At 38.8% G+C, this 23,011-nt stretch overlaps 3 protein-coding genes across 5 annotated transcripts in view; 2 read left to right on the top strand and 1 right to left on the bottom strand.

Moving 5' to 3' along the window:
• top3a (DNA topoisomerase III alpha) overlaps positions 1-9,164 on the top strand; it is a 30,124-nt gene extending 20,960 nt beyond the window's left edge. Inside the window, exons 18-20 of the mRNA XM_039774960.1 lie at positions 877-999; positions 1,207-1,913; positions 8,489-9,164. Of these exons, the coding sequence (XP_039630894.1) occupies positions 877-999; positions 1,207-1,913; positions 8,489-8,658 (1,000 nt within the window). The 3' untranslated portion in view covers positions 8,659-9,164. The remainder of the gene's footprint in view (positions 1-876; positions 1,000-1,206; positions 1,914-8,488) is intronic.
• A 1,730-nt stretch (positions 9,165-10,894) lies between these two features.
• On the bottom strand, positions 10,895-21,107 carry mief2 (mitochondrial elongation factor 2). 3 transcript variants are annotated; one of them, XM_039774965.1, is made up of 4 exons: positions 20,972-21,107; positions 15,525-15,682; positions 15,132-15,303; positions 10,895-12,519 (listed from the first exon to the last, which is right to left on the bottom strand). In XM_039774965.1, the coding sequence occupies exons 2-4, from the start codon at positions 15,666-15,668 to the stop codon at positions 11,459-11,461; spliced, it is 1,377 nt and encodes a 458-aa protein (XP_039630899.1). In that variant the 5' UTR covers positions 15,669-15,682; positions 20,972-21,107; the 3' UTR covers positions 10,895-11,458. The 3 variants fall into 3 exon arrangements, with proteins under 3 accessions (XP_039630899.1, XP_039630896.1, XP_039630898.1); XM_039774962.1 differs by lacking the exon at positions 20,972-21,107 and adding an exon at positions 18,457-18,582; XM_039774964.1 differs by lacking the exon at positions 20,972-21,107 and adding an exon at positions 18,406-18,554.
• Positions 21,108-21,310: 203 nt separating this feature from the next.
• flii (FLII actin remodeling protein) overlaps positions 21,311-23,011 on the top strand; it is a 43,289-nt gene continuing 41,588 nt past the window's right edge. Inside the window, exon 1 of the mRNA XM_039776522.1 lies at positions 21,311-21,471. Coding sequence (XP_039632456.1) covers positions 21,409-21,471 — 63 coding nt within the window. The 5' untranslated portion in view covers positions 21,311-21,408. The remainder of the gene's footprint in view (positions 21,472-23,011) is intronic.

Here is a 23,011-nt window from a genome sequence, read left to right as displayed (position 1 = left end):
TATAGCACCCTTGTCAAATTGTAGGTGAATATTATAAATCAAATTTGCACCACTGAATCAAATCAAGTACAATAACAAAGCGACTTCTTGCAGACCCAGATAAAAGGTGTTTTGGAACCCTTCCCTGCTTCATTTTGCGCCCTTTAATAAATTGCACAATCAGAAGTTATAAATACAGTAAGTGCTCTTGCACAGCATTTGCACCTTTTATAAAGCAGGCATGGAAACAGCAGGAAGGCTACAATCAATCAATGAGTAAAATTAGAAAGCGTACTTTAATGAGACTGGAATGTGTACTTTGGGTGTTCACACTAAGAAAAGAAGTGTCAGGGCTTTCTCAAATTCAAGATACACTACGGTAATATTTATCATCATACGTAACAGTTGTCAATGTCCATGAGGTCTTGCTGCTTTAACTGCTATCAGCATAGATGGTGCTATTTGCAGTTGTGCTTACAGGTGCCATTGGTAGGCTGGTGATTTGCGTAGTATTCAATATTTTAGTTTTGTAAAATAAAAACAAATTGTACATTATTCCCCTGGGGTTCCCTGGTTGGACTTAGTGTCCCATTTATGACTGGGTCCTCCTATTCACTTAATGCTGTTAGACTTAAAAAAAAAAAATTAGGCTAATAAATTTGGTAGAGGGTTTTTTACTCAAATGTTGCATTTTAAACTACATTGCTAAAAGGAATTTGATTTAATGTATCTTGTAATCATTCTGCTAGGCAAAAAAATGTTTGTTCACACTTTATAGGCACTATACAATAAAGCCTAATTCACAAAGAAAATTTCATAAGAACAAATTTCCTTCTAGGAACTTTCTCCTGATTTTATATAGTTTTTTTTTTTTACAGAGTGTGTTTTATATTTCAGGTTTTACTTATCATGTACAGGCTACCCTGGCTGCAGAATGGCTGTATGGTTTCCTGATTCAGTTCTTGAAGTCAGCAGAGATGAAGGCGTCTGTCCTACTTGCCGTCCACATCCTGTGCAAATGTAAGAAATTCCTGGTTTGTTTTTTTAACCGAAATAAGAGGTGCTTTGAGTATTCATTAGTGGCGAAATGAGTTCTGGGAGTTTGGCTTGCTTCTCTTTCATTCATTCATTTCTCCTAAGTATTGCAAGGCTACTGTTTGAAGTGCCTTAGAAATAGCTGCAGGAATGATGATTTTGTTTTGTTTTTTTTTTTTGCTTTAATTTCAGGATGAAGTTTAAATTCAAGAGAGGAAGTCTTCCGCCCACAATGCCTCTGGAATTTGTTGGCTGTATTGGAGGTTGTGATGAAATGCTGAATGAAATTCTTGATCTTAAATATTTAAGGGGTGTTGGTAACCAAGAAACAGTCTCTCAGGCCAGATCAGCCTCTGCAACCAACCATCTGCAGAACAGTCAGCCTCGGAATCCGCTAAACCGGACAAGTGTTGGCCATCGACATCCATCAAACCCCAAAGAAAACAGAAGTGAATTCAAATTGCCTGGCATTAGCCCTCCCCCAGCTGTACCAACTGGAGACAATGCCATTGTCTGTAACTGTCAACAAGATGCTATTCTGTTAACCGTAAAAAAGGAAGGACCCAACCAGGGACGGCAATTCTACAAGTGCAGTACTGGAAATTGCAACTTCTTTTTGTGGGCAGATCAACAGGCACATGGAAGAGACAATATGGCAAACAGAAGCTTCTTAACCTCAGTACAACCTCTCCAGTCTGTAAACCCATCTCAGTGCTCTAGTTCAAATGTTTATGCAGGCAGTGGAGGAGACAGTGTTGTGTGCCGATGTAATGAACCCACAGTGAGGCGCACAGTAATGAAGGATGGGCCTAATAGAGGACGCCCTTTTCACACATGTCCAAAACCCAGGGAACAGCAGTGCGGCTTCTTCCAGTGGGCAGATGAAAACGTGCCTCCAGGTACAGTAGCAAATGTCTTTGTCTTACAGTTACAGGAGAAAGTAGGGTGAAATGACACCTTTTATTGGCTAACTAAATAGATTAGAAATGCAAGCTTTCAAGGCAGTTTAAGGCCCCTTCATCAGGCAAGGTGTAACAAAGAAACCGAAAAATACTCTAGCTTACAGTATATTGGGACAGCAAAGTGATTTTTTTCTTTCTTTCATCTCAACAACCTTTTTGTTCAAATGTTAACAAACTTAATAAACCTTAGATGAACTAACCCTGAAAGAAGAGAACAATGAACTAATAAGTTCAACTACTTAGAGTTACAGGGTAAGATTGAGATGAAGCTTTGATGTGGCTGTGGTTATTAACTGAACCTGTAAAGATGGAATAGCGTTTGAATGATCATCCTAATTGACCATTTTACTAAATAATGCAGACTTCCAATCCAATCCAATTTTATTTATAAAGCACTTTAAAACAACCAGCACAGGACCAAAGTGCTGTACAATAAATAGCTGATAGGTAAAACAACACAACATTCTTGCACATAAATAAGAATAGAATAAAAATGGTATAATACATAAATAAAACAGCCCTACGATAAAACAATATAAAATGGGATAAAAATCAGCTAAAAAAAACAAAAGTAAAATGAGCTAAAACAAACTTCTCACAAGGTGTCAAAGGCCAGGGTAAAGAGATGGGTTTTTAAAAGAGATTTAAAAACAGACAGAGAAGAGGCCTGTCTAATCTCTAGAGGCAAATCATTCCATAGCTTGGGAGCTGCTACAGCAAAAGCACGGCCTCCTCTAAGTTTACGCTTAGTCCTTGGTACATTCAGGAGCAGCTGATCAGCTGACCTGAGAGAGCGAGTGGGTGAATAAGGCTGTAGGAGCTCAGAGAGATAGGGTGGGGCAAGGCCATGAAGAGCTTTAAAAGCAAATAAAAGAATTTTAAAATGGATCCTAAAAGAAACGGGCAACCAGTGAAGTGTAACTAAAACAGGGGAAATGTGCTCAAATTTCCGAGTGCCAGTTAAGACGAGCAGCAGCATTTTGGACCCTCTGGAGATGAGTAATCGATGAGGCACTGACTCCTACATAAAGTGCATTACAGTAGTCCAGCCGAGTAGTAACAAAGGCATGGATTACTGTTTCAAAATGGTGCCGGGAAAGAATTGGCTTTATTTTAGCCAACTGCCTCAACTGGAAAAAGCTTGATTTAATGACCGACTTAATCTGGCTATCAAACTTAAGATCAGCATCCACCTTTTGCAGACTTCAGCAAAAAGCATTGGAGTTGATTCGCTATGGCAGTGTTACATTTCAGTCGTAGCCTTCATTCATATAAATTAATCCTAAGAATGCCAGTCGCATAACATGACATGCCCTGCAACTCTCTATAACTAGTTACAGCCAGAAGTACAATACATATAATGTTCAAACAAGGGAATTAGGATTGTGGGTGATTTGGACCTAAAGCCAGTCCCATAATGTGACTTGCTGTGCATCTCGTTCTAACTAGTCCAGGATCCCCTCCAAAAAAATTAAACTGGTTTGATCCTGTCTTTAGTCGTGGGGCGAGCTCTATGCAGGACAGCTGAAAACCAATGAATGCTCAGTCAGAAGTACAATACATATAATGCACAGACATGGAATAAAAATGAAGGAGTTTTAGACCTAACAAGCAGAAGTGAAGCTCATCTATCTGATAGCTCATGTTTTACATACCACAAGAGAATGGAAAGGAGGAAGAAAAGGACCCAACTTGTGACTGAACTCACCCCAACTGTTAAGTCTTTACACAGCACTGGCACTGTCAGGCAAGCATGTTATTGGCTATCAGAAAAGGGGCAAGCTCAACTGGGCTGGGAAGGCAGCATACAGTCACTAAATTTGACATGTCCAGTAATTTTTTCAGTCATGTAAATTGACGTGATCCAGTAACAACTCGTGACATGCACTGTGGCCAGTAATGTGACTTAAGCTTTAGCCTGTTAAAATCCCAAACAAGATGTGTTGTTTGATATGAGATACTTTGGTTCAATTTTTATTGAGTCCAGTTTATACCCCAGTAGTCTAGGATTGAGCAAGCACACAAATGGGTCACATGGTTTGTGCCTACAATAAGCAGCTCTTTCACTGAAATTTAGGAATCATTTGGTTTTACCAAAGGTGAAAGTGAGGAGAAATTATTGAAGATAACTTGCTAGACTTGCTCAAAAATGCTGCACTGAACAACAAAGCATATTGTGCTGGGATAAATTAACTTTTTTCCTTTACTCACTTTCTCAAAAATTAACTCTTGTCATAGTAGTAGACCCAAATGATTGCAAATTCTCCAGTTAATTGGTCAGGGTGGTGACTGTTTCTGCGTAGTGTTTATTAGATTATTTTGAACTCCTAAACTGTTGCCAAGTGAGTGAGTGTGCCCTGCAACTGCCATCCTGCCAGTGTTGCCATGATGGAATTGCACAGGATTGAAAATAGGTTATGGGTTAAAAAAAAAAAAATCTTTTTAACCTTTTAAACACAGCACACCGACACAATTCTTAGTGCTGTTCCTTCATTGGTCCAACATCCTTGTCCCTGCAGAGGCTGTATATCTTTCTCGTGTATTTGCTGTTTTTTACTTCCATATCCCAAAGATGTGCAGGTGGGTATATGGGTGAGAATGCCCTGTGTTGAGCTAGTTTCCTGCACCTGATGCTTCCAAGGTAGAGTTTTATCCTAAGCTGGTTTGAGAATGTTGGGCTATGTTAAGATATGAGCTGTACCTTTAAGTTTTTGCGTTTCATGTTTGTCACGGTGATAGCAACAGCTTTTTTGTAGGAGCTGCATCAGAGAGGGCTTATTTCTAGTTTTTTAATGTATAAACAATAGACCAAACAAAACATTTTCACTTTTTGATAAGTGTCAGTTGTACCATATCACAAGGCTGATAAGAGAGGGCCCACTGAAGAATATGACTCCCCCACAAACTCACTCTCATAGCTCAAGATGGGTATATCAGCGCTCTGTGACTCTAAACCTCTGCATTCACCTCTCTGTGAGACCCTGAAATGGACAGAGACCTGAGCAGTTTTGCTATGTTAAATGGTCTGTTGGGTGCTGCCAGTTGTGCTTTAAACATTCATACATGTTTGAGAAAGAGGGGATGCAGTGTTTCAGACAAGCAGTTAAACTGGGAATTTGTAGGTAGTATGAGATGTTGGAATTCGCAGCTTATTTGTTGGTACTAAAATCTTGTGTGACTGACTTACAGACTTTCCAATGTTTGAAAATACCTTTCAGACCATCATATGCTGAGCTATCAAAACTTTACTAGATGTGATGAAGTGACAACATAAACATTAGTATACTTGTGCACATGAAAAAAGTAAGAGCTTGTGAGTTACACTAAAATACTCTTAATTTTATTTCTAACTGTAAAAAACAGCTTTTGAGAAATAGTGAACACTCCAGAGCATCTGAAAGGTTAATAGAGAAACTGAAAAAAATTAAGACCTAGTGAAGCTAAAACAAACAGCAAAAGAAACATTCAACATACGCAAGGGATAACTGTTAAAAACGAGAAGTAATAATAATAATTCTTTGCATTTATATAGCGCCTTTCTCACTACTCAGCAATTGCAGTTTGAGGGCCTTGCTCAAGGGCCCAACAGAGCAGAGTCCCTTTTGACATTTACGGGATTCGAATCGCCAACCTTCCGATTGCCAGTGCAGATCCCTAGCCTCAGAGCCACCACTCTGAGCAAATTAACTAAATAAATATTTTTTGCCAAATATTTGTAACAGTAGAAATAAGCCAAGTGCCTCAGGTAGAAGTAAAAACAAGTTTACAGATTTTAAAATAAGAGGGAGATGTGTTTACGTCCCTTGATACACTGAAAGATTAATAAAAAAACCCCGGTCCTGGTGGGAGTATACTGGTAATATTAAAATAAATAACAGATGTCATTTATAAACCTTTATTAGGCATATTCTGATAGTTAATTCTAATGGGAGAAGTAGCTGATGGATGGAAAGGTGCAAATATAACTTTAGAGCACAAGGAAGGTAACAAAATGGAGTCTAGTAATTACAAACCAGCAAGTGCTACTTTTGTACCACGCAGAATTATTGAAACTATGGCAAGAAATAAATTAAGAAAATTGTATAAAAATACTATGATTTATGAAAGTTCCTGCCAAACCAATCTGTTAATTAAAGCATACAACGTAATTTACTTGGATTGAAAAAAGACATTGATACATCCCCTTATCAAAGATTAATTCTGAATCTAGAAGCTACTGCCATCAGAGATATCTTTTAAAATCGGACTTCAACTTTTGGCAAGGTACAAAAATGTACAGATAGAATACTCCACATGGCCCGAGTCCAGCAGGAGTCTGTCTCTAAAGCATTACATTTTATAAGTTATATAAACAAGGTATTCTGGTATACTTAGTAAATATGAAGTTTGTGGTCAATAGTAAAATTGTAGTGATAGCAAATACAGCAAAAATAAATCGGAAAGAACTGGACAATTCCCAAAACTGGGAAAAGACTTGAAAAATGCTTTTTAATATAGAAAAGTTCTAGATGTACACCGTAAAAAAAAAAAATGTTAAATTTATGGTAAAAAAACTGGCAGCTGGGGTCACCAGGATTTTACCATAAAAAAAGAACGCAACAATATTTTTTGGTCTACGGTACACTTTTTAAAAAAAAAAAAGTTACATTTACAGTAAAATACTGGCAGCTGGGTTGCCAGAATTTTACTGTAATAAATAAGGTGACAATATTTTTAGGTCTACAGTTTAATTTTGTAGTAAAAACTATGTGTTCTTTGCAACAAATTCCAACAGAAGGAAACATTTAACTATAACCAGAAATTCATGTTGTGTTAGAAATATGACAATTAACAATATGTATTGGCAGGGTCAAACCCCAGTACACAGTTTGCATCAGTAAAGTAACAACAACCAATAGCAAGCATGTACCATTTAATATTAGACATTGAAAACAATTCAGTGTTTAAGGAAGTTAAGGCACGTTGTCTGGTGGGGAAGTAAAGTTTTCTTTTGTGGTGTATGGTGTCCTACTTATCAAATACAACCCACCATAAATCAGCTTCCATAACCTCAAAAAACCTTCAGCATGTGGGGAAAAATAAGTCTGCTAACTTAGGCTTAAGTTTTTTTCCCTACTATTCAAAGGAATGCGGTTCACCAGGATCAATACTGTAAAAAGGGGCGTGTCCTTATGCAAATATCGGAAACCGTGATTTACCGTTTTACATTTTACAGTAGTTTACCTTCGTTATTTAACAGTTTTACACTGTAAAATTAACAGATTTTTTTCAGTATAACTGTAATCCATCAATAAACGGTATTTGGCATATTTTGAAGGCAGAAAAATATGATTTTATAGAACTTGGCTGTAAAAAATGAAATTTATTTTTTAAGATACACAGGTCATTTTCAGTAGAACATAAGGTAACTTTCCTTTTTTTCAGAAAAGGTCTTTTACTTTCACCATTTACAGTATTTGTACCGTTAAATTTACGGACATTTTTTACAGTGTAGGCAAACAAAATGTTCATTATAAATAGTAGATGGGAGACACAATCTTACAGGAGGTAACGTCAGTAAAGTATTTGGGGGTTTACATTGACATAACATTCTCATTGGCTAGGTAATGCGCAGAAGCATGCCAATAAAATGTTAGGTTTTATTGTAAAATGTATTGAATATAAATGAAGGGACAGTATATATTTACATATAGTGCACTATTGCGATCAACAGAGAAGCATTGCAGAAGAGAGCAGCCAGGGACTAAAGGGCCTGTTCAGCCCCGATAGGCCAAGGAAGTTTAACTTGTTTAGTCTTAATCAGAGAAGGTTGTGTGGAGACTAATCAGGGTCCTCCAAATTTTGATTCATAAAGCTGATCAGCAGATTTCTTTTTATTAAATAGCAAATCAGTTACTTGTGGACAGTCATAGAAATGAAGGGGGTACATTTAAGGCTGAAACCAGAAAGACATGATGTTGTAGAAATGTGGAACAAACGAACAAGTCATGGATTTCAAGCAGACACTGCTCTGGTTTCCTCCCACAGTCCAAAAGACATGTGGGTTAGATGCATTGGCAATCCTAAATTGCCCCTAGTGTATGCCCTGTGGTGGGCTGGCACCCTGCCTGGAGTTTGTTCCTGCCTTGCGTCCTGTGCTGGTTGGGATTAGCTCAAGCAGACCCCAGTGACCCTGTGTTAGGATATAGTGGGTTGAACAATGACTGACTGGCCTGGACATCTTTTTTTCTGGATGTTAGGATGACTTAGTGTAACTATTAGCTAACCAAACAAGCATGATGGACTGATTGGTATTTTCATTTGCCAAATTTATTATGCCCATATGATTATTTAGGAGGCCAAGAGGATGAAGTGGGCATACATATTATCGGAAGACAAAGAATGCCCAAGATAATGTAAAGTGTTGGAAAGGAATTAGGAGAGGCATAGTGTTGAGTGCACTTTATCGGATTCACTTTCATTTTCAAATTTCCATGCTTACAGCATTAATTTGGCTTTTTCACTTTAATTAGGATCAAATGGAGAGGAGTTTGCAGGAGCCAGAAGAGGAGGTGGTGGTCCAAAGACAAAGAGACCAAGTACTAGTTTCACTGTTAATGGGTCTGCAATGAAGCGGCAGCGGACATGTGGCATCTGCCACCAGCCGGGACACACCAAAACCAAATGCCCTCAGCGTCAATGAAGGTGGACATCTAGAAATTGCTCGATTTTAATTAAACATGAGAATGTAAATATTTAACTCCTTTTATAAAAGGAACTGTAGCCTGGGTTCTCTCTTATTCAAGACTGCTAGCACATTACTTGTTTTGGGGCATAGTGGCAAGCACATGTAAAAAGATATGATCACCATTAAAAAGGACTATGTCATACCAGTCAAAACTAGTCAGCAGCTTGGTTTTATTATTCAAGAATACCTCTGGTGTAAGGCATAGTATTATTAAGAATAGTTCAGATTTTGTTGTTGGAAGAGTTTCAGAAATGAAAGAGCTCTGTTTTTGTTGGACACTTTGGAAATCAGTGAAATAATGGCTTAATACATTACAGATGTTACAGATTAGGACAATATGCATTGGTTTTAAGGTATTTGCACTCAGGTTTTTACCTTTCAGTTTATAGCAGAATTAAAAAAAGTTATAATACTTGTTAACATAATAAAGTTTTTACTTAATAAACATTTTGTTCACTATACCACTACAAAGATATTTATGGTGAATTACAATACAAGTGTAAGAGTGATTTGTCTTTTAATATGAGCAATCAAAAGTTAATCTCTCGGTTAAGATCGCTAAAAATATTGATTTGGGGAAGTAATTAAGATTAGCTGGTTAACTTACCCGATTAAGCAACATTGGCCCCTCTCCTCTCTAGATACAGAATGACTGCTGTTCTAGAACATTGCTAAACATCTCACATGCTGCTCCAGAATTAAATGTTTACAGTGGAAGCTCATTAATAACTTTGCTTTCTTCAGTAATACAGTAAGTAAATAAAGATCAATAAATGCCACGAAGCAAAACTGTTGCAGGACATTTTGAACAACACGCATGCAAGCTTTTCACATTTTAAACGTGAATTTGTTCCATTTAGGGATGTGGTATTGTTACATTCTACAGTAACTGGTCAACTGGCTCCGCAAGAATAGCCGAGCAAGTAAACATGCGTGTATTATAATCTGCTGTGGCACAATCCACTGTTGGTCCCTGCCTTTCAACTGATGTTGCCAGGTTTGATTTTTGTCTTCCCACAATTCCGAATTGGCTTAAGGTAGTTGGACAAAACTAACGGATGGAGAGCAGAAAGTGTGCGTGGTATGCATGTACCACCACTAAAGGAAATTATCCACTGAATTTTGCTGCCAGGAATGTAGACGAAATCTCTTGTGAAATCTTGCACAATGCTGCAAAATAAAAAAAAATACTTTTCTCACTATTTGTGATGAAAAGACTAAACTATTGTGTGCAAAACAATTCAAGAACTACTTCTGCTATTCAGCTGTAAAAGCAAGGAGTGCAGCACTTGCTTATGGCAACTGAAAGAATGCTGTGAAAGACTAAGAAAGCTTTTATCGTCTCGTTCAAGAAGGTGGATGTACCATTTTCATCAAACAGTAACCCCAACCCCACCTCCCTGTTTTGATCCATTCTGTTATGATTTATAAAGAAGCACCATTTTGAAGATCTGAATTATTAAAATTGTATGTGGTGGGAAGCAGTAATAAAAGGAACACCAGGATTATAATTCTGAATCTAACATACCTGTGAATGTTTTTCTTGCAAATTTTCAGATACTCATTGAATTTACTTACTGCTGAAGAGAAAAAAAATCAGTTGAAAGCAAAAAAAAAAATCCTAAAATGAACATGAAGATAGAAATAAGAAACCATGGTAAGAGCCCAGTCCTTTCGTGCAATTTCCTAGATATTTACATATAGAGAATACAAACGTGGACAGATTAACAGTGAAATAAACTTTAAACCTGCTTTCATAATGTTTAAGTTTTGAACTCCAGCTGAAAGATTCCTCAGCATTTCTCATAAATATCTGATACTATACTACTGAGGTTACATCTTTCAGTTTCCATTTCTTCCACCCCATATTTTAGTAACCAGGGTTGTAGCATAGTGCTCTAAATAAGTGAAATCTCCATTTGCATAGATACTACTGTATACGAACTGTTCAGCTATAATAATAACCTCTTTGAAATAGAGAAATGCAAGTGTGACTTTTTGTTTAGCTAATGGATGAACCTTTAAAACTTGTAAGGAAAGTGTGGCGAGGGCACCAATGGTTGATGACTGCAGGGAGTATAGTGGATCGTTCCTGTTGAGCCTGGGTAGCAGACATCAGTACTGAAAAGGAGCCGCTGGCTTATAAAGAGCCAGCCTATATTTGCTGACAGATATTCTTAAGAACTTTGGATTTAGAGAAGTAAATCTTTATTGACAATATTTGCTTTTAAAAATACTCAGCATTGAGCACATTTAGCACTTATTTTTAAACTTATTAAAAACTTGCAACACGCATTTCATAATAATCAGTGTACTACACAAAAACATGCTTTTGCTAAAAAAGTGCACTAAACTGTGTACACATTCATATTAAAACGTGAAGAAAGTATTTTCTGTGCATTGCTGTTTTAAGGCTCAAAGAACGTGCCGTGTGAACAATCTGCTTCACACAGATTTCTGTAATGTGTTTTATAAGTCAGCAGACATGAAGAGAAATATTCAAGGGTGTTGGCAATGGGGCACAGGATGTTGTTCTGCCATATGTTTACTACCCCTACGCCCATCATAGGTCTATATTCAGGCCTGACAACAGATTCTTAAAATATAGACCATCAGCAATATTTCATCTCCAGTTTTCTCACTGAAAGTGTCACATAAAAGGAAAGGCGTGTTTGCAAGTGAAGCAATCCAGTGTTTAAAGTGCCACAGCTACACATGTCCTCCAGTTTCTTAAAAAGTATCTGGCAACTCATGTTCATCGTTGAAGCAAAAAGTCTGGGTCACAAGAAGCGCAATACAAAGTGTACCCAATTTCATCAATATCTTCTTCAGAGAGATCAGATAATAAGTTTACAGAAGCATTAAAGTAGCTAGGAAGGAAGCCTTCCTCCATGTAGCCCACTAGTGTTCTGATAATTTGTTGAAATCGGTCAGCCAGATCAGTTTCTGCCCAGTTAGATTCAGCTTCACTGAGGTGAAGTATGGTATCAGCAAGGTGACTGCTGGTGAGCTTTCGCAGAGCCGGGTTTCCTTTGCAGATAGCTTTGAAGATTTTTAGACAGCATCTTCTAAATCCCTGATCTGAAGTATCCAGATCCTGAAGCTTGGTGTTCTCAGCAGTATAAAAACTTTGGCACCATAGATTCTCAAAACCATCATTTTCCCTTTCCTGAAGAGTAAGTACTGTATTGTTCATGGTCATTGTAGGCACGATGTTAATGAAAAGTTGTCTTTGCTCTTTCTGAAGTTCAAGCTTCAGTTCCCGATTCCCCATCACAGGCCTGATAATACAATCAAGCATGCTGCCGATGGACGGCCAATTCATCAGCTCCATCACCATCTTATACAGGGTTTCATTAACCAGCTTTGACGAAAGGTACCCCCCAACGGTGAATCTGTCCCAGTAGCTACTGCCCCGAGGAAAATATTCCAGGCTGGTCCGTCTAACAAGCCAAAGATGAGGAATGTTAAGGATAGTCTGGTCTCCCGGGATAAAATTCCACAACTTCTCCTCAATAGACAAAGGCAACAAAAGACACACGTGACTTACAGTTGCAACCTGAAGGTCATGGAAGAGCGAACCGCCCAAGTTCATCTCCCCCAGTGGCATATCTGGGTGTTTGTTACGAATAAACTCTTGCATTTCCGTGCAGATTGCCATGGCCTGCTGTTTTGCATGGCTCACCTCTTCTTCTGCCACTGTAACATGAGTTTGGATGTACTGCAGAATTTTCTCCTGGAGAGTGAGGATGAGCTGAACTTTTTTGAGCTTTAACTTTGGACTTTCGACTGTGGCAGACTGCTTAGAATCCTGTCCTTTAATAATAATAAAAGATAAATAAACAAACAAACAAACAAACAAACGTTCAGTGATACATTACTCTCACAAACACCTGAGAGCAAAATTCAAACTACCCAACATGACAATATCAAAAGGTGTAGTGATGTATGTACTGCATAAATGTCTAATAACTTATGCTTTCAAGATGTCTTAGAAAGCCTGACTATTCATGCCCTTTTTTACAAGGTTGTCTGCAACACTGACATATAAAACTAAAGAAAACAAATACTGGACCTATTATTTAAAAAAGTAAATCTAAATAATTATTCAAACCCAGACAGTAACTCATACTATCACAAAAACTGTACAGTTAGCAGCTTTTATTTCTGCAGGCAGAGTATTAGGCCTTGGCAATTTATATCCAGAGTAGCTTTTTTCAAAATATTTAAAAGCCACAAAACTATAAGCTTCCAATGGTTCTGTGTATTTGTTTGTACAGGGCGACACAGAAAAAGGGGAACTTTTGAAATGCGTAGTGGCAGCCGTGTACAGTTGGCAGCACTGCGGAACAGGGACCTTGAGCTGTAAACAGTCTCGCCATTTAGTAATTTAGCAATCAATGGCAGCTGTGCGAGAATTGCTCGGTAACCGTGTCATCTCAAGATTCGGTGACATTTCCTGGCCCTCAAGATCACCGGATTTGTCCGTTTGTGATTTTTTCTTGTGGGGCTACCTTAAGAGTCGGGTCTACACGACTCGGCCAAGGACACTGAATGAATTGAAACAAAGAATTCAAGTTGAAATTCGTGGTATCCCAGCTGAGATGTTGCAGCGATCAAAGGGGAACCTCGATAGCAGATTGGAAGAATGTATACGTACAGCAGGACGCCATCTACAGGACATAATTTTCAGACATTGATAATTTGGATTACTGTCTCTTAAAAGGCAAGTTGTAGTGGTTCAATTGCTGTCAATAAAATTTTTTGTTGGATTTCTTCTATTTTTATTGGGTTTTTCAGAAGTTCCCGTTTTTCTCTGTCACCTTGTATATTATATACAGTATGTGCACCCACACATCCTTCTATATAAAAGCGGTCGGGATTGTCCTTCCAAGTTTCACACACGCCCCATCCATTTTGCAATGCAGTTTTGTTTTTCCAGGTAAAAGATGATTTTATACTCCAGACTGTACGATATCTTCTTCTTTCTTACTATATAAAAGCGGTTGGGATTGTCCTTCCATCCCGTGAGTGGAAAGCGTAGCGGTATTCCGCTTATCACAGACTTACTACTTGCAGCTTGTGGTACGAAGCGACGCGATGTGAGCAGAGTTCTGGTGCTCCATGTGGTATAGCGGGTCCACGGCTTCTGAAAGACTGGAGTCAGGTTTTTTAAAATCCGTATAGCCGTGTCATTCTCCGTGGGCGCGATTGCACAACCGCGGGGAGTTAATGGGGTGATTGGAGCGAGTCGCACCTGCACGTGAGGGTGCGGTCACTCTTGTTTGCCTCATTGGCTTCCTGCGGTGTGTAATAATTAAGACGCTGTGCCCACGGAGGCAGGGAGAGGAGAAAAGGATAAATCAGGAATCGTGGAAAAAAAGAGATAAATCGGGGAAAGAAATGGAAGGACGGAGAACGATGTGAGAAGGAGGTTAAAGTACGGCAATGGCAGTCTAGGCTGGATGATCTGGCCACCTTGAGAGAGAGACAGAACGAGCGGGGACCCCGCGAAGGAGCGTTAGATGGAGGCGCTCTAGGGGGCTAGTTCGCCCCACTGACAACTAGCGAGTGGGGTGAGCAGGAGAGGTGTCATCCCGCTGGATCTGAGGAGCGACTACGGGTGCGCGAAAGATCACGGGAGGAGAGCCAGCCTCGTCGGTCTGGCAGTGACGTCCGTTTGGAGGCCAAGACGGAGGTTGACAGAAGGAGCTCGTGACTGTTGGGTCTCCGCTGCAAGTAATGGTGAGCCGGGGAGAGAGTGATGGAGGTGGGCCAGAGAACAAGAAGGGTGTGAGAGACTGCGTTTTTAACTTCTACATTTTTACCTCAGATTTTAAAGGATTTATTTATTGTCGATGGTTTTAACCCCACTGGACACTTGATTTTTATGGATTTATTTATTGAACTTTGGCGCTGCACTTTTGCACTTTTTGTTTTTGAATAAAGCACTTTATGGAATATCCCCTGGCCTTGAGAGATTTGTCCCTATGTGTCAGCTCATCTCGGTGACATTATCGACGGTGTTGGGGTTCAAGGGCTCCTGAACAGTTATAGGGGAATGGAGTCGAACCCGCATCGTCACACTCCCATCGTTCCCTTGCTTTTGTGCACGATGCGCTGGAAAAACAGACAAAATTATGTCTCTGGAAATAATTAATGTTGATGGAGTACAAATGCCTCACCGCGTAGTAAATATCAGGGGTTCAAAGGGCGACCTCAATATAGAAAAAAAGTTTAAATTTCATCACAAAAATAACAGAAACTTACGAGTATTAAAGTAATACAGCTCAAATGCAATATAACCAAATTAATGAGTTTGTATAAAATATCCAATTGATCTACATATTAAGAAGTGGTCAACTTAAAAGTCGGTCGCCTTAAAAGGCGGGTCAGCCTAGTATACAATTATATGATGTCAGACTTACTTTTAACCATTTTAATAGGAGTGGACGTTGCTTTCATGACTGCACTCTCCAGCTCCTTCCGAAGTAGCTTTGGTGATGCGCCTACCAGACCCAGTTCTTCCCAGCTCTCAGTGATACTCTTCTGGTCTGGTTTTTCATCCCCATCTGCTGGGCCACCTGCTCGGTCCATAAGCTGCTCAATGAAAAACAATTTAGTTTTTTTTTTTCCCCCCTCACTAGTACTCTACATGTTGTCTGTTCATACAAGAAATAAAACAAAATTGGACTTGGAGGCTCATTGTTGATACATTTGAAACAGACAAATTCTGATGATGTGGATTTATTTGAAGAAATAAGCAAATTATGACTGAACGTTCTTGTCCAACTGTAGACCACTGTGAACCTCCTACTTACCCGTTTCACAGCCAGGGTTGCAATACCAAGCATGGCTGCACCGCCGACCCCAAGCACCAGTCTGGCATTAGCAAGCAGGAAATCTACTGCAGTCCCTAGGCCATCTTCTCTTCTCTTTCCACGCTTCTGAACTGTACTTTCCATCTTAGAAATAGTCCCTAGCAGAGAAAAGACAAAAAGAAAGATATCCAAAATGACACTGCATGTAAAATACCATTGTTTGCCAAACAGACTTCAAAATATGTAATTTTATTTTTGTGCTGTAGTACATACAAGGGTGTGTGTGGCAGCCTGAGGCAACTGTTTTACACATCAGGCAAATATCTTAGCTGCATGTCAACATGACTCAAAACAGATCCAGTAGATCTGAAATGCTACACGTTTATCAGCAATTCTAGAAAGAATTCCACTTCCCATCTTGTTTTTTGCCCTCCAAATTTTTATTTCAAAAGTTACTTATGCTATTAACCTTTTACAAAAACGCAGCTTCCAACATTCGCCACAACTACCATCCTAAGAGGCATTGTTTGAAGGAGGACCTTCATTTGGATCACTTGTGGAGTCTAAAGAACTTGCTACACTTTCTGCGGTCTCAGTTTGTAAATTGTGTAAAGCACCTCAAGTCATACGGTCTTTTTTTTTTTTTTTTGTAGTTCCACATCATACGTTATTTGACAGATGGCTGATCAAAGATTGATGGAAAACTCAAACATACAGCGTTTTCTTATTCCCAGCTATTTTTCTTAGTTAGACACTGTTCAAAAATCATTGGTCATACTGTTACGACGTTTGCTCATACATCCCTACATAAAATACTTTTAAAAATGTAGACTGGTTCACATAATGCCCACTTAGCCATAACACTGCCAAGTAATAATCCTTATAAAATATGTCACATAAAAGAGACAGCGCACATGAGTATGAAAATCATAGGATTCTAGTTCTGCAACCTTGAAATTTGTAATGTTGCTGCTTCTGAGTGGCTGATAATTCATCCAGCTCACTAGAACAACCAGCCATATTGAATTTAGTGCAATAATGGCTTGATTTTATTCAGATAATACTGCAATGATCAAGTAGGTGCAGGATATGGAGGAGTAGAATTAGCCTCTTTACGCCAGTTATTGGTAAGTGGCCCTAAAAAGAACCATTTGGCTACTTCAGCAACTATTTCTGCCAAGCCGTTCAGGTATTCTGCAATCACATATCTCCTCAGCTGCTTTAACTATCACACTCTCCACTGACCAACCCGTATGCCACATTGTCCCTCAGCTCAATGGCCAGGATTGGCATCTAGTGCTCATCAGCTGCCATGCATCCAGGCTGACGGCCTTTAGCTGCCGAAAGACATGATTGAAATTCTCGCTACATGCTGTGTTTGTAACCCCCCCCACCACCACGTCTCCTTACTGCTCATGCAGCTGCTTTTTATAGACAGCTTCTCCAGGTATTCCTGCCCCTGAGATGGTCTGCTGCCATCTGAGAAGTGTGGCCCTTTCAGGTCCATACCCTGGGCTTGCTAAGTCTGCTTTACTTACGCAACATAAACTAAATTTCTAGTTAAAACGTGTCAGTAAATAGTCTATGGGCAATGTCAAATGTGTTGTCAAGAGTAATTAAGAGAAAAAAGTACTATTTATATTTTTCAATTTTTATACTGAATTACAGAATATCCATAACCTTATGAGGCTGAAGTTAGCTACTTACTTGTATTTGTTTATCTGGCTACTTATTTGCACAGCCTGTGGAAGCCTGGTAGGACAATTCTTTGCAATGCTCTTAAAGTTATACAGATGTGTTATTAAAACTGATCGATATTTAAAAATTAACTTTTGTTTTTCTAATTACTTCTTTACACGTGAGTTTCGCCCAGCACATGGATACACTAGTCAAATGGCAGACTTGGCACACTCACGTTTCCAGTGCAGGGGCATTCTAAAGGGTTAAAGCACTTACTTTTTGACAAGCGAGACTACAGTGTTTAACCGCAGGTAGGTTTTGCCCAGTCCAACATGGGTCACCTAGGTAAATTTACTGGCAAATATGGTACTTTCCCATATCTGTAGCGCTAGAATTTTAAATTTAACAGGCATTTAAATATGTTCTATAACCACATGCCACTTAAACCGTCACAGTTGTGCGACATGTCCAAGTTTTTTTGCTAGACAAACGGCGGGATATGCACGGCCCAGTACTGCTACTGGAAGGTGCCAAGTTAGCCAGTAAATCGGCCTACTGTACCGGTATTCGTCCATAAAACACTCCGCTCAAGTTTAACAAAGGAATCGTTTCAGCCACACAACTGTGAGCGATCAATCAAAGGGCACATTCCACCGTTTAGAACGTCGTATCTTGCAGCTAACACAACAGCTACGTCAAATAAGTTGCAAGTATTAGAAGGCGACTACGAGCGAGTTACGTATCTGGGCTATGAATAAATAACCAGCAGAAAGCTATCTTTATCCCCCATAACCTCAAACTTCATGACAATGACGAGACTAAAGGAAGCCGGCTGATTTATTGCGCTAAAAAGGACATACACGGTGTACTGTCCTGGAGGCAGAAATATCTTTGTAATATTAAACAGTGTGAAAAGTTTTACTGGGTAAAAATGTTTATTTTTACTAAATAAAATTACATTTTTAACAACTCAAAATACCATTTACAATAGCTTTCTCGTTTTTAATTATAGCGTCGGTAAGTATAAATTGCTGATTAGGGCATTAGTTTGTTTTTCCTACCTTATTTTATCTTTAATCGCAGACACACAATCGTTGTTTACGTGCAAATCGAATTTACTGCGCAAATATAACCTCGTTACGCAGCTACATGAACTTTCAGTTTAAAAAGGATTTCATGTTTAGGTTTTGGGGCAACTCACCTTTCTAGTTTACTTCCACACCATAACTTCGTAACGAGACGCAAAGTTTACCTTCTCTCCGTCCCTTCTGCTCCATTCTGTCACGAAAGTCGATCACCTGCCAAACAATCTGCAATTGACACTCGTCTTAACCAATCACGGCGTGGACTCTTGCTTTTCATGGGGAGGGGAAGCAGGAAAGAATCTACTTTTTTGTAAGCTCGAAACACAACATAGGCGGGACTTAGATACCAAGTGCGAAGGAGGTCATTTGATTGACGGGTACTTAAAGCAATCGGCAAGGGCTTGACAGTTTTCAGTGGAAATCAGCTCATCTGTAGGCAGAATTTCATGCGTAAACAATACACGATCAACGTCGAAACGAGTTTTAAAAAGTTATGTGCATTATAAAGGAAATACTAAATACAATAGTTTACTTTTAAGAAAAAATAAGATTTACAAAGTTACTTCTGCAGGATTTTTCTCCTACTGTAATTTAATTTACATCATGCTAGAAATGCTCTCTATTATTTATTACCACCTATCTTTAAAAAGCAATAAGCATATGGTATATTTACAAAAAATAAAATAGCACACAGTCAGTTGCACATAAATACAGTACATTATTTACAATTACTTTGAGGCATTTTTTTAAAGTAATCTCATATTTAATCATGATGTGATCTATTACAGATATTATCACTAGTAATAGAGATATAGTGAAATTTTTTTAGGTTACCTTTACTTAATTCAGAAATCCTAAAAACTCATTATACAATTTACATAAGTTGTTGAAGTTAGGCGATGAGCATTACCTAATTTAACTCTCTTTTTCTCTCTGTTTCTTTGTTTATATATATTTGGACACATCCAGAAATTGTCATGTTTATGAAAGAAATCTGTTCCTTTTTTATCAAAATGCCATTAAATTGATTTAAAAATATAGCCAAGACATTACTAATGTTTCTAATGTCTATTATTGCTTGAAATTACTGATTTCTAATTTATTATTTGGTGGTGCTGCTGCCTTGCAGTAAGGAGATCATGGGTTCACATCACAGGTCCTCCTTGCATGGAAGCACTTTGAGTAGTGAGAAAAGTGTTATAGAAATGTAAAGATTTAGTTATTATTCACACAAGACTGCAAAGCCTCATCTTCTGCAGCTATTCCTTCAGTGTCCTAATGGTCAACTCCCTTATTAGTCATGTATAAATGTTAAGCTGGTTATTCGAGAAGCCTTTACAATTGCAAGCACAGGAGAGCAGCAGCCCCTTATGCCAGTTCAGTGTTGTGTGTATGGTGGACTCATAAACACAGATGTCAACCTGTCCCACTGATTCTTTCTAGCCTTTAGCTGTTACTCTAGGGTTCACTTTTACCTCACTGAGCATCCTGTGTTGTGCCTTTCAGGTTATCTTGTCTGGGTGTCCATTTCTAGGGAGAGTAACCACAGTACTAAATCATCTTCATTTATACACAGTTTGTCTAACTAAGGACTAATGAGTAACTACACTTTTTGAAATTACTTTTTAACACTTTTCAGTTTTTTGCAAATCAAACATTCTTGACTGTAGATCTTCTAAGATCTCTTTTTGCAAGGCATGCTTATTGGAAATATCAGACTTAAAATGTTTGAATCTTTTTATTGGTCAGAAGTAGCTCTAAACCATAGCTCCACTGTTGTTTCATTGATTGGACTCCAGGTTTGCTAAACCCTGGCATTAGTCAGTTTGTGTTGAAATCATTATTCATTAGCCTAAGCATTCACATACGTTTTCCTTCTTACAATGTGAATGTTTGAATAATGTATTTAATATGTACAAGAACAATACAACAATATGTACAGGTGTATGTTATTTATTAAAGTAGACCGTGTTTGTTCATTACTGAAATTTAGATGAAGATCACACTATATTTTAAGACAAATGTATACATAAATGTTATTTCCAAAGGGTTCCCATACTTTTTCTTGCCACTGAAGGACTAAATACCATACAAAATTAAGGTACGCGGCCTTACTTATGGTTTGTTAAGGTTCTCACTTTTCTTAAGATGTACCATTAACATATGATGTAACGTCTTGGTTTGGGATATATGGCAAAATTTAAGTAGTCCCATATGTATGTTAATTTATGCTAATTCACACTTTAAGAAATAATTACAAAAAAATATCACAGGTTTAGTGATGTGATCACTTACACTCCGACTCCTTACGTTATCTAACGGACCTTTAACAGAGGTTAAATTGCTAAGCCAATGGATTACATTCCGCCTCCATTAAATAAACAAAGTACAGTATGGCTGAAAATAATATTTTAAACGTGTGTAGAAAACAATGGAAAGTGATTCTACTTTGATTAAAAGATACTAATGGTAATGTTGAAACGCTGCTTGGTTTTGAACGTAAGCTACGCGTGTTTCCACTTGTTTATCAAACACTATATGCTGTCACACTTAACAAATGTGGGGTGTTACCTCTAGATGTCTAGTAAGTGATAAAATGAATCTATGACCTTCGTTTTGAGATGTCTCTCTGACCTTCCCAGATTAGAATTTTGCGAACACCCGAACTGAAGCGAAACTCACCGACATAAAGAGGGCACGATTTTTTTGTATTTCCAGCTAGTTGACATTGACAATGTAGGACGAGCACATCGCGCAAATACAGAGGTCCGAGCTGTAAACTGCCATATGTGCACAATCTGCCGGGGCTCACTGCTAAACTGTCAATAGGGAAAGAGGCGGAGCTTCACTTTATTCGGCAGAAAGAGAGTCTGGGGCGGAGATAAGCGTTGAGACACCTTGAACAGGACCGGGAGGTGAGAAAGGCGGGATCACACATCTAGGGGCTAGGCCATGAGGAAACTGTCCAATGGGCTGGTGCGTGAGCGCTGCTCCTGGAGGGCGGGGCTATGTTTTCGAAGGCGTGTTGGCAGGCGAGGGCCTTGGCAGCTTTAGCAAGCTGCACTGTTCCTCCTCGTTGAGGAGTTAACACACCCAGAAATAGAAACTCGGAAACGGCAATGGCCGCTACAGGAGTGCTCCCGTTCATTCGGGGTGTCGATCTCAGCGGAAACGACTTTAAGGTAGGAACGTTTTCGCTGAAATGGTTTTGGAGGGTAAGAGGCGATACAGCGGCAGGCAGCTGATGAAGGAAGGGAGGCCGTCGGGGGCCGAAGAAAGTCTTCCTGGCGCTGCCGGGACTATAGGCCTGTGTTGGATTGTAGTTTTTCTTGTAGTGTTCCGAGATTAGCTCATAACTTTGAAGTGCTGGTTGAGTGTTACGGAGAGTTTCTTTTGAGTGAGCCAGCTTCTTGAGAGTTAAGACAGAGTTTAGGCCCTGTTCATTTTTTTATCACTTCTTTAAACAGATTATAAAGTGTGTATTCAGCTGTGACCTCTGAAGTAAAATAAGATGTACTTAAAACTTTCCATTTAGTTTTTGTTTGTCCAACTCTCCTATTATCTGTATCCGCATTGTCCAACCCATATTAATTTGACAATAAAGTGTCATGAAGTCTGATCCACACTGGTACCCTTTTTTACTTGGCAACGTTACTACATTTCCTCTGTTGTCATTATGTCACTTCTTAATATCAAAGTTGTCGTGACTCACATGTTTATAAGAAAACGTCTTAATATAAAACGAGTGGAATCTCGCAAGGCCGAGGAGCTGTTTACTCAGGCGACAGAAGCTCTTCAAGTCATTTAGATTTGTAGGTGGTTTTGTATGAACCACCTGCTTGAGGTCTTGCACAGCATTTCAACTTGGATGAAGTATGAGGTTTTGACTCAGCCAGTCTAAACCTCTAAAACATGATCAGGTCATTGGTAGATTTGCTGTAATTTGTGTTGTCTTTGCCATTACCCACAATCTGCCCAACTTAAATTTATAAATGTTGGGCATAATAGTTAAGAATGTATTGCTATGTCTATGAGTTCACCTGTTAGCCTAGAGGTTAAAGCTTTGGGACTTCAAACCCCAAAGTTACGGGTTCAGATCCAGCCATTGTCACAGTATGATCGTGAGTATGTCACTTCACCTGTGTGAACTACAAGTGGAAATTTAAAAGAGCTGTAACGAATGGTAACTCTCAAATGTTGCATGTCACCTTGGATAAAGGCATCGGCCAAATGATAAGTGAGATTACTAATTATAATGATGTTTATTGTTCCTAAATATTTCTATATGCACTGACAATGGTTTTCCATTCCTCTCTGCAATAAAGACAATTTGTAAATCATTTGTAATATAAATGTAACATTTTCAAACCAGGACTAGAGCCTGCTCCGTCTAAGGCAGAAATAAGGACATGCAAGGCTAGTTGAACCAGTTCATTGCAGGGGTACTCATTTGTACACGCACACTTGCAACTCACATAACACAAGTTTGGAATCAGCAATTAACCTAACCCATCCTTAAAGATGTGGCAGAAATGTTGGAATACTGTGACCAAAACGTCTGCAGGAAGGGAAGGAGAAAATATTCAAAGTCCACGTAGACAAGCGCTATGCTAAGATTCAAACCCAGGACACTAAATCCACTGTCAGCAGTGCTAAGCACTTTGATAGTGCTGTTCATCAGTCAATCATTTCATAACTGTTTAAAAAGCTCACCATCACAAA

The sequence above is a fragment of the Polypterus senegalus genome, chromosome 13 (assembly GCF_016835505.1).
Source record: "Polypterus senegalus isolate Bchr_013 chromosome 13, ASM1683550v1, whole genome shotgun sequence".
Taxonomy (NCBI): Eukaryota; Metazoa; Chordata; class Cladistia; order Polypteriformes; family Polypteridae; genus Polypterus; species Polypterus senegalus.
The sequence above is the reverse complement of the archived record's forward strand: the minus strand, read 5'-3'. Positions and strand labels throughout refer to the sequence as shown.

What these genes read in the sequence shown, in the direction of transcription:
- mief2 (XM_039774962.1), bottom strand. Translation starts at nt 18,481, where the DNA reads ATGGAGCAGAAGGGACGGAGAGAAG. An exon ending in CAACCCTGGCTGTGAAACGG is followed by an intron (nt 15,304 to 15,524) that starts GTAAGTAGGAGG and finishes TTCATTGAGCAG; the next exon opens with CTTATGGACCGAGCAGGTGG. An exon ending in TCCTATTAAAATGGTTAAAA is followed by an intron (nt 12,520 to 15,131) that starts GTAAGTCTGACA and finishes TTATTATTAAAG; the next exon opens with GACAGGATTCTAAGCAGTCT.